The sequence below is a fragment of the Vipera berus genome, assembly GCF_964194415.1.
Source record: "Vipera berus genome assembly, chromosome: 1".
NCBI classification, from domain to species: domain Eukaryota; kingdom Metazoa; phylum Chordata; class Lepidosauria; order Squamata; family Viperidae; genus Vipera; species Vipera berus.
Window position 1 is genome coordinate 114,107,799 of NC_138202.1, and position 19,415 is coordinate 114,127,213.

Sequence of the window (19,415 nt, forward strand, 5' to 3'; positions counted from 1 at the left end):
AAAGTTAGTTCAACTAATGAAAAGCAGTGGAAGAGAGGCATTTTCACTATTTTCTTAAATTCCTACTATGAGATCACTAGAGAAGGATTTCTCCCGTGTACTACATAGGCAAATTTCCAGCAGTAACAGCAATATTTTCAGAAGAACCTTTCCTGCTGATAATGTTTATCTCTATATAAAATTATTGTTGCCTGTGTCTACATCAAGCAGAATTCTAAAAAACTCTACTTTTTAAATACTCTACCTAAGCTGCCTAATTTTTCAACACTAAAGCAGTCTCAGTCATAGCATTCTTTTTTCACTTCTAAGAATTACTGTATACTATATATTAGGGTCCACATTTTTCCCTTTTATTAAACTTTCTCTTTTATTAAACTGATCAAAGTATAAAATACAAATGGAAACAATGGGAAAAGGGGAGGGAAAAGGGGAAAAAAGAAAGACAAGCACTGATCCGACTCTTTTTAGCACAGTAGAATAAGATAAAAACATACTACCTCAATTTTTTACTTCCACATAATGTTTACTAACCACTTCTATAACAACAAACCTATCTAATCAGCAAAACCCAAAAATGTTTTTTCCCCCCATCTCAAATTGGAAGTGGTTTACAAGGAGATATTGGGGCACATAAGTAGGATACTACATTTATTTTACTATACAAGGAGATACATGGCTTTTGTTAACAGTGGGGAAAATATTTTAAGCAACGTAGTCCAATTTATTTAGCTGTTCTATAATTAGTTACTATAAAATTTCCACACTTTCCCCCTTCTTCCTTTTTTTATTACTAAACCTACCAATTATCAATAGTTTAATATTGTTATATATATTTTATATTTGTTGCATTGGTAATACAGACAATCACCTGTGAAATTCTTCTGTCCGATCATCGCCATCTGCTGAAATCATCAGGCAGTGACGGAGAAGGGCACCTAGACGTCGGTACAGAGCAGCATCTTCCTGGCCCAAAAACAAAATTAAAACCTTTATTATGAGAAAAGAGCTCATTTTTATTTTAGGCAATCTGCTTATTGACACATACTGTTCCAGCAATGCATTTTCAGAATCAAATATACATTTGAGTTCAAGGGGGAAATGGCATATGTGGAATTTGAAAATCTTCAAAGCAAATTAGCATACACAAAACAAAGGATCTGTAAATTCCTGGTTCCCTAATTTGTGACGAATTGCAAAGCCATAGCAACAGATGAATTAGCATAACTGCCCTATCTGGCATTTATTTCTCTATGTCCCTTCATGTATGTCTACTGTATACCCACAATTTTGATTTGATTAGATTAGATTAGATTTACTGAATTTATATGCCGCCCTTCTCCCTAAGGACTCAGGGCGGCTCACAACAAAAAATTTAAGAAACATGGAATATAAAATTTAAAAAAGAATTAAACAGTAAATGTAATAGATACATGACAATTTAACTCAAATTTTAAAAACATAGTCAGTCCAGACCCGCTTGTTGGAATAACCAAGTCTTCAGGTCACGGCGGAAAGACCGAAGTCAGGGGCCGTCCGCAGCTCCGGAGGCAGTTCATTCCAGAGGGTCGGCGTGCCCACAGAGAAGGCTCTCTCCCTGGGGGTCGCCAGACGGCATTGCCTGTCCGATGGCACCCTGAGGAGGCCGAGACTGTGTGAGCGAACGGGGCGATGGGAGGTTGATAATGGCAGCAGGTGGTCTCGCAAGTACCCCGGGCCTAAGCCATGTAGGGCTTTAAAGGTTATTACCAGCACCTTGAATCGCACCCGGAGGGTAACCGGAAGCCAATGCAGCTCGCAGAGGAGTGGTGTAACATGGGAGTATTGAGATACTCCCATAAGCACCCGCGCAGCCGCATTTTGCACCAGCTGAAGCCTCCGGGTGCACTTCAAGGGCAGCCCCATGTAAAGAGCATTGCAGTAATCCAGGCAAGAAGTGATGAGCGCATGGGTAACCGTGCATAGGGCATCTCGGTCCAGAAAGGGGCGCAACTGGCGCACTAGGCAAACCTGTGCAAAGGCACCCCTGGTCACGGCCGTTAGATGATCTTTCAAATTAAGCCGTGAATCCAGGAGGACACCAAGTTTTCTTTCCCCAAAATGTCAAATTTTGCAAAATAACAAGAAAAAGTTAGGTGATAAGAATGCAAGACTGAGAATAAAATAACTGCTATATCAACAAGGCAAATGTTGACAATAGAATCAAGCTAGGTTCATGAAGAATTGAAATTTCCAATTTTAAAAGAAATAAAAAAAGGAATGGCAATGCTTTCTTAGAAATTACCTAAAATATACTACATCTTGGCTTTTCGTCCAGCCATTTCAGATTGTTCAATAATTTGCTGAGTTTTTGATCACAAGGAATATGTGTTGGATTCCTATTTCCATAATTTCCAACCAATACAATCATGTAGTCTAATACATTTGGAAGGTATCGTGATGGGGAGATTTATTTTAAGCCAGTAGATTTGTTCTCCCCATCCCCTTTAACAGTATAATGAGGCATACAAATGTAATAAGTCTTTAACTTTTCCTGAAAGCCAGTTTGATTAAATATAATAGTCTAGAAACCAGAAGATTAGGAGTTCCAGTCCTGCCTTAGGCACAAAGCCAGCTGGTTGAACTTGGGTCTGTCACTCTTTCTTGGCCCTGGGAAAAAGGCCGTTTCTGAAAAAGTTGTGAAGAAAACTGCAGCAACCATGCAGTCACCAGGGATCAAGACTGACTTGAAGGAAAATAATAATAATAATAATAATAATAATAATAATAATAATAATAATAATAATAATAATAATAATAATAATAATAATAATAATAATAATAATAATAGCAACAACAACATTACCTTAAATTTTCAAAGCCAAACTACCGGTATGTTGAAAAATTTGAGCAACTGGTACCAGAGAGAACTATCATATTTTAAAATAATGGAAGCAAACAGGATTTTACATATTTGTAATATAGAAATAAATGGCTTTAAAGAAATAGTATCATAAATCATTTTTGTGGCATGTATATGTAACCAAGAAACCTTGTTATAGCGAGTCACTACATGCACAAAAGCAGTTCACTGGGCAAGCATAAACACATACATAGAATACTAAGAAGAATCACATTATGTAGTTTGAAGAGTGGAAAAAATCCAGTTTAATGGAACAAATGGGGGGTGGGGTGTCAAGGAACTGACGCTGTTTCTACTGAAACATAGTTTATGACATTTTAAAGAAGTGCTGGGTAAATAATATCCATGACATAACCATGACATAATAATATCTGCTTGTTTGGCCTGGTCATTTGGAAAGGGTCTCCTGAAGTCCCCCACTCCTTGGAGGGTACCTGCACCATGGACAAGAGAGCAAGCTTTCTCAGTGGTAACCTGTATTTTATGGAACTCCTTCCCCTTAGCAGGGGTGTCAAACTCAATTTCATTGAGGGCCACATCAGCATTGCGGTTGCCCTCAGGGGGCCGGGTGGGTATGGCCAGGGTGGGTGTGGCCTACTGGGTGGGCGTGGCTAGAGTGCGTATGGCCTACTGGGTGGGCATGGCCAGCTCTACATCGTTCGCATCAAGGGTGCCTATGGGGGCCTGGGCAGGAGTGGGACAGATCTGAGGGTCTCTGGCAGAAGGAGGGTCTCTGGGCCAGGGCCAAGGCAGTGGGGGCCGTTCCCTCACTGTTTCCAGGATGGCTTCGCGGGCCACATGAAACCACTTCGCGGGCCGGATCTGGCCCCCGGGCCTTGTGTTTGACAAGTCTGCCTTAGAGGCAACATATAATCCATGCCATCCTTGCATTTCAAAAACAAGTGAACAATGCCCTATTTCAACATGCCTTCAGCCCAAAACAATTGGGAGCTGCTTTATAACTTTGTTTCCTTACAAGTTATTACATTATTTTGTACTTTTATTATAACCACCCAGACATTTGGGATTGGACTGGCCTAGAAACACAGTAATTAAGCAAATAAGGGGGAGAGCTGTAGGGCAATTAATGCAAGTTTCCTCTTATAATCTGGAGCTCATATCTGGTGTATCCCAGATGTGGACATCCAGGAAGACTTGAAACATGTCCCTAACTATAGGAATAATAGGTGAAATAAAATGAATACAGGTGGTCCTCAATTTACGACAACTGGGATAATAATTTCTGTTGCTAAGCAAGACAGTTGTTAAATGAGTCATGAGCAATTTATGACTTTTGCTATTGTTGTTAAGTGAATTACTGCAGTTGTTAAGTGAATTGTGTGGTCATTTAGCCAAGCTAGCTTCTCCCTTTGACTTGTCAGAAGCCAGCCAGGAAGGTCACCAATCACATGATCCTGGGGGTCTGCAACCATTATAAATACAGGCCAGATTTGAAGTGACGGCTGTTAAGTGCGAGGACCAGTTGTAATTCACTTTGTTCAGTACTGTTGTGACTTTGAACAGCCGCTAAACAAATGGTTGTAACTTGAGGACTACCTGTAAAGAATAAAGACGATGAATGAAATACTCAAGTGTCACTTCTGGGTGTCTTACCTCATCCACTTCCTTTTTGTTGATATCAAAAGTGATATTGAAGAGGATCTTCAGGATTTCCATAGCGCGCTCTGTCTCCTGCCGAGGTAATGGCAGGGAAGGATCCCCTTTAGCAGCTACCTCGTGAGGATCTATCCATTTTACTCCCAGGGTAAGTTCCAGGGTATCTGTCATTAAACCAATACCTCGAAGTTCTTGTGCAACCTGCTGCCGAACATCCACCCTTAGTGCCGTCAATAAAAAGAGAAGGCGCAGGTCAAAGAATTTTATGTCATGGGGGAAGTTTCTCTCATTATAGAGTTTGATGCGATCTGTAAGGCCCACCACAAACCGAGCCTCAGACATCAGTTCTTGAGCCCGGGGACTACTGAAGACAATATTACAGAGGCACTTAAGTGCCTCCAGAATTACATCCAGATCAGGAACCTCCAGGATTTGCTCTTCCCTGTAAACAATCCCAGCATGCTTGGCTAGTGTCTTCAAACTTTCCATGGTGGTGAAAGGGCCAAGGCATTTTTTATCCCGGGACAGAATTCGTATGCTTTCCAAGCATGTCACTTGACAAGATGGCTGGAGTACTCTCTCCAAGAACTTGATCAGAAGCATGGCCAGTTTCTAAAATATCAGAAAGGAGATATAAGAACAGATCTGGTAGTAAATCAGTGAAGTTCTGCATAAGACAAGAAGGATTATCTATTTATTTATTTATTTTATTTTAATTCCATTTATATCCCGCCCTTCTCCGAAGACTCAGGGCGGCTTACAAGCTTAGCAGTAGCCTTCATTCTATGTATATGCCTGCTTATTAGGGCTTTCACACACACACACCCCAAGCGGCATTATTACAAAGTCAGCTTAACTGCCCCCAACAATCTGGGTCCTCATTTTACCTACCTCGGAAGGATGGAAGGCTGAGTCAACCTTGAGCCTGGTGGGACGCGAACCTGCACTGATTGCAGGCAGCTGGTGTTACTTAAGGAGGCATTAGCCCACTGCTCCACCATTGCACTTGTACAATTTCGAAAGTCCAATAAAATCTAATGTATCTTAAACCCATACGGTGTGTTCAGATCCTCAGTTCTATTTCTATCTGCAAATGAGCGATGTTACTGCAACATTCACTTTATAATATCCCAAGTTGACATATAGCAAATAAAACATGCCCCTTACTTCTTAGGTTTAAGCTGTAAATGTTTTTTTCTTATATAGACAAAACAGCACTAACAGCAGGCTTGGACAAACTCTTGAGATTTTCAAAACTTGAGGGAAATAAATAAATAAATGGAAATCCAGAAATAATTTAATGATGACTGAGTATGCTTAGTGATTATTTTATGCAGATTGATGCTCGGAGGAAGAAAAGTGGAAGGAGGAAGGCCTCACAGCAGAGAGACTGAACAGTATTTCTCCTCTCTGCAGTATGGCATTGACAGCATCAATTTATGGCGAAGAAGATGGCAAACAAGATGGCAGCCAGCCAGCAATTCAGCCCTTTGCCTCCATCTTCACTCAACATGCTTGCATTGCAAAAAGTAGGGGATTTTTTTCTAAAGTAATTAGTGACTGAATAAGCAAATCAGCAAAACCTTCCAGAGATATCTGCAGGGCCATTGGGTACAGGGGTGGAGGGGATAAAGAAAGCCACATCACACTGTCATGGGACATTTGTGTATTATGACCTCCCACACATGCATGTGGCTTTTTCTCTGCATGCCCTTCAAGTCACCCCACATAATACATGAAGAAGGAAGTACTGTAGTTATCAAGTATACACTGCCATGGCTAAAGGAGAGAAACAAATCTCAGGAGCCAGAAGGCGGAGTTATTCCAATTAAACTACCTACCTACAGCTTGGACAATGTCATGAGGGCTTGGGGGGAGTGGGGAGGATGCCAGGGCATGTCTATACTGCAGACAGATGTAAGTGGCGAATAGGCCTTAGTCATAACACTGCCAGAAACACAAAGCCTGGCAGTACAAAGATTACTTTACCTGGGCAGTCCCATGTTCACTATAGAGTTGCACTATTCAAAAAGAGGGAAATGCATTCAAATTCAAATAATTTTACTAAACCTACTTGACTTTTTTTTCTCTGTATGTCAACAATGCAGCAGGTAGTATTTGTTTTCCACAACCGTTTTTCAGACATCAAACATGGACATCTTTGTCACTTGGCAGGCAGCATGGCCCCAGAAGCAGGACAAGCAGTCAATTCCCAGGTGGGCAGAGAGAGGCAAACTAGACACTCTCCATCTCTATATGGGACTGCCCTTGAAGAGTATTTGGAACCTTCAGGTGATGCAAAATGCAGCAGCACAGGCAGTTATTTCCTCATAGAAGACATTACCCCTCTGGTCCGTGAGCTGCATCGGCTATCAGTTTGTTTCCAGGGTCCAATCCAAGGTCCCATTTTTGACCTTTAAAGCCCTGCATGGCATGGGCCAAGTTTTTTGAGGGACTGCCTAATGTTTACATTTTCCCATCCCACCAGATCTAGTAGAAAGGGAATGCTGCAGATTCCCTCATTTAGGGAGTTACATTTGGTGGGCGCTAGGTGGCAGCTGTTCTTGTCAATGGTGCCTGTGTTATCGAATATCCCCCCCCCGCCCCCAAGGTTAGGCTGGCACCATTGCTTCTGATTTTCGGAAAATTCTTCAAGACGTGGTTGTGCTATCAGGTACGGGGATTTCAGGGAATCGGTGAGGTAGCTCCATTATTATGAACATCCCTTTGCCCATTGTATTATTTTCTGCTACATTTTATTTAATGTTTTCAATTAATAATATGTCTTATTGGCGTATTGCTGTTTTTTTTTTAACTTTGTTGTACATTGCCCAGAGTAATTTGTTTTCTGAGATGGTTGGCTATATAAAATTTAAAAATAAATAAATGAAATCTCAATATCTTGCTCCTAACTCTTAAATACAGAACCAACTTGTTTAGTGTCAGACCTTCCCATCTGCCTCTACCTCTTTCGATGGTGTTAAAGTATGCCTATCGTTCCATTATGAAAATATGATAATGAGCTATTTATGCAGCTCATATCTATTACCATTTTAGGTTGGCATTTGGCTCTTGGGCAGGATCCACCATTGAGGAATTTGCTGTTACGATATGGAATCCAGCGGTGGGACTTTTAAGGCTCCAGCCTAGTGTGGGAACTGATGGGCTACCCTGCTCTCAAGTGAAAGGATAAGCCTATGATCAGCTCACAGAACATAAACAGCTCTGCTCCCTCCCAATATAATCAGTTGGTAGACCAGAGCATGTTCATCAGCAGGCAAGCAAGTAAGAGAGGCTCATGCTCTATGGCAGGGGTCTTCAAACTTGGCCCTTTTATGACTTGTGGACTTCAACTGCCAGAATTCCTGAGCCAGCATGGCTGGCTCAGGAATTCTGGCAGTTGAAGTCCACAAGTCATAAAAGGGCCAAGTTTGAAGACCCCTGCTCTATGGTATACTAACTTCTAGCTGTAACCATACAGTTGAGGACTAATTTCAGTAAAGTTTGCAAGCTCTTCCTTGATGTTCCCTGAATCTATTACCACAATAGATTTATGTTGGAGCATCATAGATAAATGTGGTGAGATTTAAATACCTTTGGGACTGATGTAATAAATTATTATCCATAACATTTGTGAATAAGGAAGCGTCTGATAAGTAGGAAGAAGAAAAGAAAATAAGCTACATCAGCTTTCTCCTCCAGTAATAAATGGAAGAAAGATATCTGCATGCAGATGTTATTTTCATCTCTGCTCTTATTGTTGAAAAATAATAATTCAAGGAAGGAAAGTACTGTTGCTTTTGGTGTGTTTCTGATCATGAATAAATGATGAATATAGGATTTTGTGTTTAATGAAAAACTTGTCTTCTTTTCATCACCCTGTTACACACCCCATCCATCTTGCCTCCCAAGTTAAGCAATAATACAATAAATGCTGGCAAACAATATAAAGCAATCCTGTACATTGTGAATATCTAAAAGCACCCGTGCTTTTTAAAACAGTTAATAAGACTTCAATAGTTGTCGATTAAATAGTAATATTTAAAACAGATATAAGAGCAGTATGATGTGCATAGATATTAAATAGTATGCATCAATGGTATGTAATAATTGTTAGGAATTAAAGTCCTAACCTGGTTTGTGTGAAATACATATAATATGGTTGTGTACCTTTAAGAAGAGAAATGGCCTAAGGGTGTGACTAATTCTATTCAGCATAAATGAATTTCAGATGATAGACTTATGTTCGCTCTCTCTAGTGTTTTTTCTCTGACTGACTTGTTACTGTGTGTATTGATATTTGACTTTTAACTGGTAAGGATTTTTGACTTTGACTTTGTTTACTCCTGAACTGTTATTCAACGGTGATTCTTCGTTACTGACCTTGGATTGAAAACTGGACTATATGTAATTGTGTTTTTTTGTTTTGTGTTATATTGTCTGAGTAAAAATATTGTTATGATACAACTCAAGTTAGTTTGCCTTTTACTGTTTGCTTCTTAAAGGTCCCAGTACACTTTCCTTTGTGCATTGCAAGCCTTGTATAAGGCATTCTGCACATTCTAATTTTGTTTCTTATTAACAATATTAATAATATTAATAATATAATAATATAATATGAAGAAGAAGAAGAAGAAGAAGAAGAAGAAGAAGAAGAAGAAGAAGAAGAAGAAGAAGAAGAAGAAGAAGAAGAAGAAGAAGAAGAAGAAGAAGAAGAAGAAGAAGAAGAAGAAGAAGAAGAAGAAGAAGAAGAAGAAGAAGAAGAAGTTGGAAGGGACCTTGGAGGTCATCTAGTCCAACCCCCTGCTAAGGCAGGAAACCCTATACCATTTCAGATAAATGGCTTCTTAAAAACTTCCAGTGTTGGGGCATTCACCACTTCTGGAGGCAGGTTGTTTCACTGGTTAGTTGTTCTAACTGTCAGGAAGTTTCTCCTTAGTTCTAGGTTGCTTCTCTCCTTGACTAGTTTCCATCCGTTGCTTCTTGTCCTGCTTTCAGGTGCTTTGGAGAATAGCTTGGCTCCCTCTTCTTTGTGGTAGCCCCTGAGATATTGGAACACTGCTATCATGTCACCCCTCACCCTTCTCTTCGTTAAACTACACATACCCAATTCCAGCAACCGTTCCCTATATGTTTTAGCCTCCAGTCCCCCAATCATCTTTGTTGCTCTTCTCTTTACTCTTTCTAGAGTCTCGACATCTTTTTTACATCGTGGTGACCAAAACTGGATGCAGTATTCCAGGTGTGGCCTTACCAAAGCAATGTAAAGTGGTATTAGTACTTCACATAATCTTGATTCTATCCCTCTGTTAATGCAGCCTAGCACTGTGTTGGCTTTTTTGGCAGCTGCAGCACACTGCTGGCTCATATTTAAGTGATTGTCCACTAGGACTCTGAGATCTCTCTCACAAACATTTCGAAGTTATGTCACTTTAGTATAATTGGTTATCGCCTGATCAAATTTTAGAGTTTTAATGCATTATCATATTTTTTGCAAAGAAATGCATCCGATTGACATGTGAATTACTTGCTAGCTGCTACCAATGATCATTTCCTTTACAATTTGCTGATGTGTGCAAGTGGTTTTGCATCACTTCCTGCCTTTTATATATGCCATATGCTATGGAGAGTTACATCTGGATGCTAAGGTGTATGATGATATACAGTGAAACAGAAATACATGTTATTACTACAGAAATATATATAGCTATTTGAATTTTTTCCATTTAGACACAGCATGCATATAGACATAGAATAGGAGGAGGAATGCGTGTTGGATATGTTGGCCACTTTTGAGTTATTTGTAAAAATAATAAAGATGGGAAATAAATAAAAAAAATGAAGCTACTTTATCAGACTCTTCTTAGTCTGTATAACTCAGTAGTGTCTATTTCAGTTAGCTGCAGATCACCCAAGCTGTGTTTTCTCAAGATTTGGGGAATTATTTTGGGGAATTTCTGCAAGCAGTGCTTGTGTACTGTGTACTGTTTGTTGTATGTTCATAATTTCTAAGAAAGGAGCTTCATTTATATAGGAAAATCTATTTAAATTGATAGAATTTCCAGATCTTTTTATTTATGCTTGGAGGTTCTGCAGAACTAAGAAGAGAGTCACTGCATTTCTGGCACTGCTGCTCCAACAATATCTGTGCCCAATTTGCCAGCTATGGCAGTTAAAATCCAGTCTCTACTGGAAAAATGGGAAATGATGCTGGATTAACTGGAACATTTAAACAGAAACCTGCACATAGCCGGAACATCTGATATTTTGGGGCTCTATGTATATGTGCGTGCGTATGTGTAAATGAGTAATTTTTTCCTGTTGTATTTGCATTAATCAACATCATCATCATCATCATCATCATCATTATTATTATTATTATTATTATTATTATTATTATTATTATTATTAATTTTATTTGTATACCGCCCTTCTCCCGAAGGACTCAGGGCGGTGAACAGGGCAATACATGTTAAAAAACAAGAATACAAATATTAAAAGAAATTAAACAAGATGCCCAACAACAGCAATAAGTTAAAATACATTAAAAAACAGTAAAACCCAAGCCCATCACCCATCAGGCCAGGCCGGCTTGTTCGAACAGATAAGTCTTTAGATCGCGCCAGAAGGAGCGAAGGTCGGGCGCCATCCTAATCATATCAAGACTGATACTGTACTGATCCACAAGCAGACACTCTCTGGCACAGAGGTAACTGGAAGCCTTATAAATTCATACTGAAAATCAGAATAAGATGTTCAGCTACCAAAGTATTCCAGAGTAGGCCATTTGGAGCCCTTCAGACATTGTTGGACAACAGCTATCCACTTTGCTCATCATTAGCAATGCTGGCTGAGACTACTAAAAGGTGCAATATATCTAAAGGGCCACAGGTTATTGTATACCTTAACCATCCTTACACAGAGATGGATTTAATTCTCACTGGACATTAGCAGCCTTTCTCTTCTTCCTGCAGGCACTCCTGGACTTCAAGGCAAAACTGTGTATTATGTTAAATATGGCTTAAAATGGCTATGCCCCAACTCTCCATATTTCACAGTGAAGAATAGTTCATGACTTTCTTCCATCCAGAATCCAGAAATTATTATTTTTCACACCCAGTATTCCTGGTGGACTACAAACAATGATACAACAACATACCTTCCTTCCTTCCTGTTCTTCGTCATCAAAGGTGAAACAATGAGAATTCTGAGAAAGCAAAAATGAAAATTCCTTGAATGAATTAAGAAAATAATTTTCTCTAAACATAAGAGAATTTTTAAAACAAGTGACAATCAGTTTCTTCCAAATACTTAGCTACCAATGAAATGTAGAGCTGAGTGAAGAAGGAAAGAAAAAGAAACATTAAGATGGATTATTACTTTCTAAGTAGCTTTATTAATTGGGGCAGTTATTTCAAACCTACTTTTAAAAAAATCTTTCTATGACTAGAATAGGATAATAACTTTATTGTCACTTTGAATGTACGCTAATCGGCATACATTAAAATGAAATTTTGTTGCATACAGCTCTCAAAGGGTCACCACCTCCAATATACACTACATAAATATATACTTGTTTTTTTGAAGTAAACTCTGGGCATTGTAAAATATTTTAAGGTATATTCTAAGGCAGGGGTCGGCAACCTCGGCTCTTTTATGACTTGTGGACTTCAACTCCCAGAATTCCTGAGCCAGCTATGCTGGCTCAGGAATTCTGGGAGTTGAAGTCCACGAGTCATAAAAGAGCCGAGGTTGCCGACCCCTGCTCTAAGGTAAATAGTCAGCTCAAACATACACTGGCCTGACAGTATAATTTAAACGTGGACCGGATGATTACAAAACTTTTTCTACTACCGCACGTTTCAGATGAAGATAATGAGCAAGACTTCATGCATAGGTTTGCCTCTCATTATCTTTTTTTAACTGAGGCATTTCTCATTAGCCTCTAATGATATCCCAGGTGGCCCAGTTCTTAAACTGGGATTTTTGTCCAAATTTTCCCAAATGGCAAATACCTTTAGCTTAATAGAAGTTTCTTCCCAATTGCCAAATTATGTTCTGAAGAAGGAGATTTAAATGACTTTGTCAATTGTTTCACTTATTTAAATTGTATTAATACAATTGTTATTCCATTTTTGAAGTCCATTAATAGACTTTACTTTATTTGGCAATAAAAAATAGAAATTCAAAGCAGTTTATTTATAAGGAGACTATATTTCTGTGCCACTTTTAGTTACTGAAAACAGAGACACCAGCTCTAATATAATCCAAGAATTTTCATTTATCATAGCATATTTTATCCCAGATTTTTTTTTAAAAAAAATTGCAGTTAAAGGCAGTTCTATTTCTGTTCCTCCATAAATGAAAACCTCCAGCTTGCTATCTTGAAAAAACATGCCTAGCACTGTTCTCAACATACTATAGCCTAGTTAGAAGCTAGGACATCAAACAATCCATTCCCAGCTACTTTTGGGTGGTGACAGCTTGAAAGAGGAACATGGACTATAACTGCTACTTTTAGAATTATATCAGCTCTTTTTGGAACAAGATATATTTCTCTGTTATTATTAACTAGGAAAGGAATTGCCATATGTTTTGCTTTATCTATTATGCAGTACCTTCTGGAGTTATCTGGCACAAATTCTTAGAAAGCCTCAGCATTAGCCTCTTTCCATATTGAGAGGTACCCATGAATCATTCATGTGTTTTCTGAGAATGGCATCTACCCACCACATACTGAGACTGATGGAGAAACATGTTAACAAAGGTCTCAACTTCTCTGTAGTGCAACGATGGGACTACAATCATATTTTCTCTAAACAAAATTGTTAAAAACAACCAGTATCTGAAAAGACAAGATATATCTGATATTTTATCTCCCAGAGTAAAAATTATTTATACTGTCATTACAGCAGTTTTCACCAAGATAAAACTTCCTGGTTGAAAATTTTGGACAGCTCTGAGTAGCAGGACTCGTTCTCCCACAGCATTTCCAGTTAGGAAGGTTCTATGGTTAACAATGTTTTTTAAAAAATGTTTTCTTGAAGTTTCAGAGAGTTCCTCCCAACGGATGGACCATGGCCAAATATTGTATTTAGGTAGTTCTTGACATGCAACCAGAATAGTTATGTCATGACAGCCATATGACCAACCTGATCTTATTACTTTTTTGTGGGAGTTGTTAACTGAATCACCTAGGTGGTTAAATTAATCTGAGGGAATGCCACGGTTGTTAAGCCGCAATTGTTAAGCAAACCGATGGTTCCTTATGGATGCCATTTTGACAAAAAGCCAAAGTGCAAAATGTTTGGCAAAATATTGTAAAGTGCAGTCACATGACTGCTGGATACTACAAATGGTTATAAATACAGCTTTGTTGCTGAGTGCTGAAGTTCAGTCACAGGATTGCTAAGGGGACCTGATGTTGGATCTTTGAATTGGATCATAAATCCCCTTGAGTTGGATTTAAGTTGAGGACTACCTGTATTGCAGCTTCACAGATGTGTATGAAGAGAATGCAACCTACCAATTGATATTTATATTCCTTCTCTTTCTCCTCTTTGAAAATAACATTTGGGGTTACACATATTACATGCAGCTAATCTGAAAATCTGTTGCAGAGAAAGTCACAAAGATGTATAGAGCAGAAATATCCCTAATAAAAGCAAATATAAATCAATCCACAACTGCATATTCATTACAGTTTGATTTCACGTTCCTAGAAATGTTTAATACTGAAGGGCACATTTCAGGTTGTGTAACATTTTGAAGGAAATCTAATCAACACAACTATTTATTTTGTGATATCAGTTGTTATATGAAAAGTTCCAAGGTTGTGGCAGATTTTATCTAAACCAATAATAATCAACCTAATTCTTTACATATACAACTTCCTAGGACTGTGTATTTGTGAATTCCATACGCCTGCCTGCCACTTAGGGGTTGTTGTTGAGGTTTTTTTGCTCTTTTTCATCTGAAATGTTCTCCCCACTATTTCTCTGGCATGATCCATTCTCACAGAACAGCATACTTTTGCTATAGCACCCCAGCTGCAGCTCATTTTGAGAAAGGAAGGGACAGAGTAACCCCAAATACCTAGGTTAAAAGATTAATAACAAGAACATATTGCCCAATGACACAGACAGATGAAACTGAAGGGAGAATCACAAGAACAGCCTTAAAACATGCAATGTGAATTCTTCAAGACTCCATCGGGGTGCCTCAATTCCCAATGAAAACTCACCTCCTGGTTGTAGATCTGTAGCACCTTGAGGACTGTATCTTGCTTCCCATTTTCTACAGTCTCTAGCACAGCTTGGAGTGTCATGTCTGCCCAGAGGAACCGGACCAACCGCAGTGAAATGTAGTAGAAGGCTTTGTGGCGTGGCTGGATATTTACTGATGCAAAGAGTCCTTGTTAAACAGCTGATGAGAAGAGGGAGGAACATTAGCGAGCCTGGCCACTCCAGGATGCCAAAGTACGAAGCAGATGGGAGCTTCCAGTAAAACCAGCCAGTAGCTTGTTGTCTTGCTTACACACTAATCCTCTTCCTCTTTTGGCTTTTCAGCATTTTATAAATGTCCTCTGAGCAAAGCATTACCTAGCTAGCCTTCCCTTCCACCACTCGGAGGATTACCTTAAAACAGATAACTACATGCCGTAGCTCCTCAAATCACCTCCTCCACCCATTGTCCTCATTTCTCTCCATGAATATAAAAGAAAAGAAAAGAAATTCCCCTACAATAATAAGAGGATGTGTTCCCAGCAAAACCACCCATATCTCCTTGCTGGGTTCCGATGGCAATACATTTTCTGGTGAAAAAACATGGGAGGACTGAAAATGCACTAAAGCTGTGCTCACCAATCAGAGTATCTCTCAAACTGACTCATCCCTCAGATTCAAATCTCTGATCCTGCTTAGAAAACATGAGGTTGGGGGGGGGTAACCTTTCCACCCTAAGGCCTTAACTCTTTGGTTGCCAAGTTCTCCACATCTCTAGATTCAACATTTGGTCTGTGTCACCATAAAGACAGTAGCTGTTTAAGAATGCAGATGTATGTTTGTATCCCTCCAGTAGTCATGCTAATCACAGTCCATGTCACAGTATGCGATGGTAACAACTGTGACAGGGGCAGGGGACCAGCACACTATCAAGGCAGATGTTAAAAGAGCTTGCCACAATCATAATGCTTAACCTTACGATTTAAATGACACCCCCCCAACTCTTCAGTTTATGGATCCCTTCACAAAGTTTCAGATTGTTCATCAACCTTCAAACATTTATTATATGAAAATAATTTAATGAGCACTGCTTTAACTAATAGTACTATGAATAACAACAACAACAGACAGACATCTGGCACACAACACACCTGACATCACTATTGTGGAAAAGAAAAAGTCTGGTTCATTGATATAGCAATACCAGGTGATGCACAAATTGAAGAGAAACAGCTAGGGAAAAATGAAATATTGTGATTTACAAATTGAAGTTGAGCAATTGTGGAGGAAAAAATCAATGGTTGCACCAATAGTGATAGGAGCCCTTGAAGCAATACCCAAAGTGCTACCTAGATACATGGAAATTTTGAACTTATTAGACCTGAATATTCTGAATTTGCAAAAAACCATTTGGAACTGTCTATATACTTAGATGTTACCTAAACAGCTCTTAGGTCCTTGGTTAGGACCTGAATTGTTAAGTTTTTACCAGTCCCATACTGTGAATAAAATTGAAGACGAAATAATAACAACAACATCTTGGACAATTCCAATGACTCTTGGAAATCAATATTGACCACTTTGGAGTATCTTCTTTTAAAACATTTAGATCTTTCCCTATGTAGAACCTATTCTGACTTTTTATAGTGGGGGATGTGAGGGAATGAACATGGTGCACATTTCATTTACTTATGTACGTAACTAACCAAACCACATGGCTTACAGAACTTATATAGCAAAAACAGAATGCAACATCAAAAGAAAATTAACTCAAATAGCAATTAGTGGTCAAAAATTAAAATTATGCATTTCTGACAAATGGCGCTACTGTGTAACATTAATCCCCAGAGACCCTCTGGAAGAGCCATATTCTAATCAGCTAATGAGAGTCGCTAGGGGAATGGGACATCCTTGTTCAGGAGGCAACTATTCCAAAGCAGAGGTCCCCAACCTTTTGGGCATCAGGGACCAGTTATGTGGAAAGAGGTTTTTCTGTGGACCGGAGGGGGCATGGTTTTGTGTACTGTCTGCATACTATGGATGGGGTTTTGCTTGTTTGTGCGGACCGGTTGCTGGTATGCCATGGCCCGGTACCAGTCCACTGTTCCAAAAGACAGAGATCTGGTGTTCAGGCCCCTGCATGCTGTACCTCCTAGCGGGGGGGGGACCTTTAGCAGGTGCTCCCTGATTGTTTGTGTAGGGAGGCAGAAAATATTAGAGAATTTGTTGGGTACAAACCAGAACTGCAAATAACAGTTCCCAGAAAATCACAAATGCTACTATTTCAGTCACTTCTCACTTTCTAAAGTGTTTGTCCTTCACAGTTTACATATCTGCTATGGAAAGCACCAGGCAACTTAGTTGCCAAAGAAATGATGAAGTGGTTTTAAAATAAGCAAACTGTTTGTTGTTCTTTATTTACAAAATTCAAGAACAGCATAAAACAACATTTAAATAAAGAGGAATAATGTGCCACAATGTGTATATCACTGAGCAACTGCCAGGATCAGCAGGTTTCCCAAAGCTTGGAACAATCTGTAAATTGTAGACTGTATCCCTTCACAGTTGTTTAAAAGAAGCAACAACATTTGACTACTCTTCATACTATAAACATGCAGCAGAGAACTTGAACATTTTAAAAAACAAATTAGATTATTATAATCAACTTTCTTCTGTGCAGAGAACTGATACAGAATACCTCCCCACCCATCACAAGTAATTTCTACATAAAGCCAATAACTTGTAACTGGAATTGGCTGTTGTAGCCCTGAAATCCAATGAGGAAGGAACTTCATGGCATTTACATCTAATTTAACGTATTTTTAAATGCTACAGAAACTTCTGATCACACAATTTCACTACAATTTTTCAAATCTACAATTTTGATTTGTTAATAGGTAAGTTATAAAAATGTTCAGTCCCAGCTGTTAAAAACAGCAGAGATAGGAAAAGCCATCCCTGTATATCATCTTAAATGTTTTTGTTTCACCTGCTCCTTCATTGTTTTCTTGATTCATCCAAATAATTTCTGGCCTATTTATTATCAGAAATTAGGGACAAGTTTGTCTTCTAAATCCTCTGAAATCAATCTAGTAACTTTTAGAAATTAGGATTAGGATTTGAAAAGTCTCCACCACAATTACTAAACCAGATTAAAGCATAAAAATAAGGAATTCTGTGGAGCAGTGGTTCTCAACCTTTTCTTCACCACGGACCAAAAGGCCAAAAACTCCCATGACGCAATTCATTCCATTTACTGGAAATGAAGAAACAGAGGCCCATAGGGAGGTTTCTTTGTTGAAACTGGAAGGGGCAGCCGTGTTACTGGGGGGGAGGACATCAGGAGAGCAGTAGTACTTTTTCTGATTAAGAAATTTTATTAAAAGACACAAGCTTCATCTCATGAAGTGAGGTGATTCCTTTTTATAAATCTACTAGTCAGAAAAGGTGCTGCCCGACTCCTGATTTTTCCCCCCAGGGTTTTTGTTGCTATTGTTATTGCTGTATTTGTTTGAATAAGTCATTATATACCAATATATAAATTGTACTCTGTTTATTTAGTCTTATTATTCATCAAAAACCAAAGGCATTCTGTTTCTCTCTACATGTTTGGCCCAGGTTTCTTTATGCACATCAATGAATAGGTCACAGATATGTTTAATACAAAGTTCCCTTGTGCTCAATTCATATCCTGAAAGTCGCAGGATTTATTACGGTTTTCAGGATAAGAGTTGTGATAGATTGTGAACCAAGGTCCTTCATCTTACAGTATTTGGAAGTGAGACTGAGACACTCTGACAAAGATATTTGACATATCTTGACACTAAATCTGTAACAGTCACCTGTAACTCTACCACTTCACATTTTCTTCGGAAAAATAAACATTTTGAAAAAGCTGTTTCAGGTTTTTAAAATTTCAATTTGCAAACAGAATATAGCGGAATACTGCAAAACAGATAAGATCTTTACACAAAGATGAACTGGCAAACTGGAAAGGTTATAATCGGGTCTATTTGAGATCTGTTGAGTGGTATTCCTGCTACTTCCATGGTGAGACTCCTTCAAAATTCAACATCTAGAATCCGTTAAAAACATTCACACACTCTGCCACCAGCCATTATTTATCCACTCTTCTTAGCATAATAGATAATTTATTTAAAATATATTGTGCAAATAGCCTTTTTATATGCTATATATTTTTAACTAGCAAGAATAGAAGACAAACACCTTTTCACTGTATATTCCATTCTAGTCAGCGCCAGTGTCCTGCATTAAAAACAGTAAATACATTTTTTAAAAAGCTAACTAGAAGCGAAAAGCAAAAATTACCTTCTTTATAGCATTGCTGTCTTTATACGCAGTTATTAATTAAGATTTTTGTTTCATTTTTTTGAATGAAGCAACTATCCCACCTTCCCTCAATCTTCATAATGCAATTTTCAAGTGAGAAGATACTGCTGTTGTTTTCTTTCTTCCGGATAATCTCACTAGCAGAAAAACAGGGAGAGCAGTGGGGAATTGTAATGCAGGGTTGCTGATCCAGAAATTATAGCAAAGAAAGAACTGACCTCTAGGGAGCTCTACCCCTTTAACAAGCTTTCCTACAGCTGCAGCTACTGTACAGCTATCCAAGGCTGATGGGAAAGAATTCATACAAAACTATACAAAAATAAAAT

General features: G+C 38.7%; 1 protein-coding gene across 2 annotated transcripts in view; it reads right to left on the reverse strand.

Moving 5' to 3' along the window:
- RIC8A (RIC8 guanine nucleotide exchange factor A) overlaps window positions 1-19,415 on the reverse strand; it is a 39,377-nt gene that overhangs the window by 15,811 nt on the left and 4,151 nt on the right. The window contains exons 2-6 of one of the 2 annotated variants that reach the window (XM_081313325.1): window positions 19,069-19,226; window positions 14,760-14,941; window positions 11,676-11,723; window positions 4,514-5,128; window positions 869-963 (exon numbers count right to left, since the gene is read on the reverse strand). In XM_081313325.1, the coding sequence (XP_081169451.1) occupies window positions 869-963; window positions 4,514-5,128; window positions 11,676-11,723; window positions 14,760-14,843 (842 nt within the window). In that variant the 5' untranslated portion in view covers window positions 14,844-14,941; window positions 19,069-19,226. The remainder of the gene's footprint in view (window positions 1-868; window positions 964-4,513; window positions 5,129-11,675; window positions 11,724-14,759; window positions 14,942-19,068; window positions 19,227-19,415) is intronic. The other variant, XM_081313324.1, reaches the window with a different exon arrangement.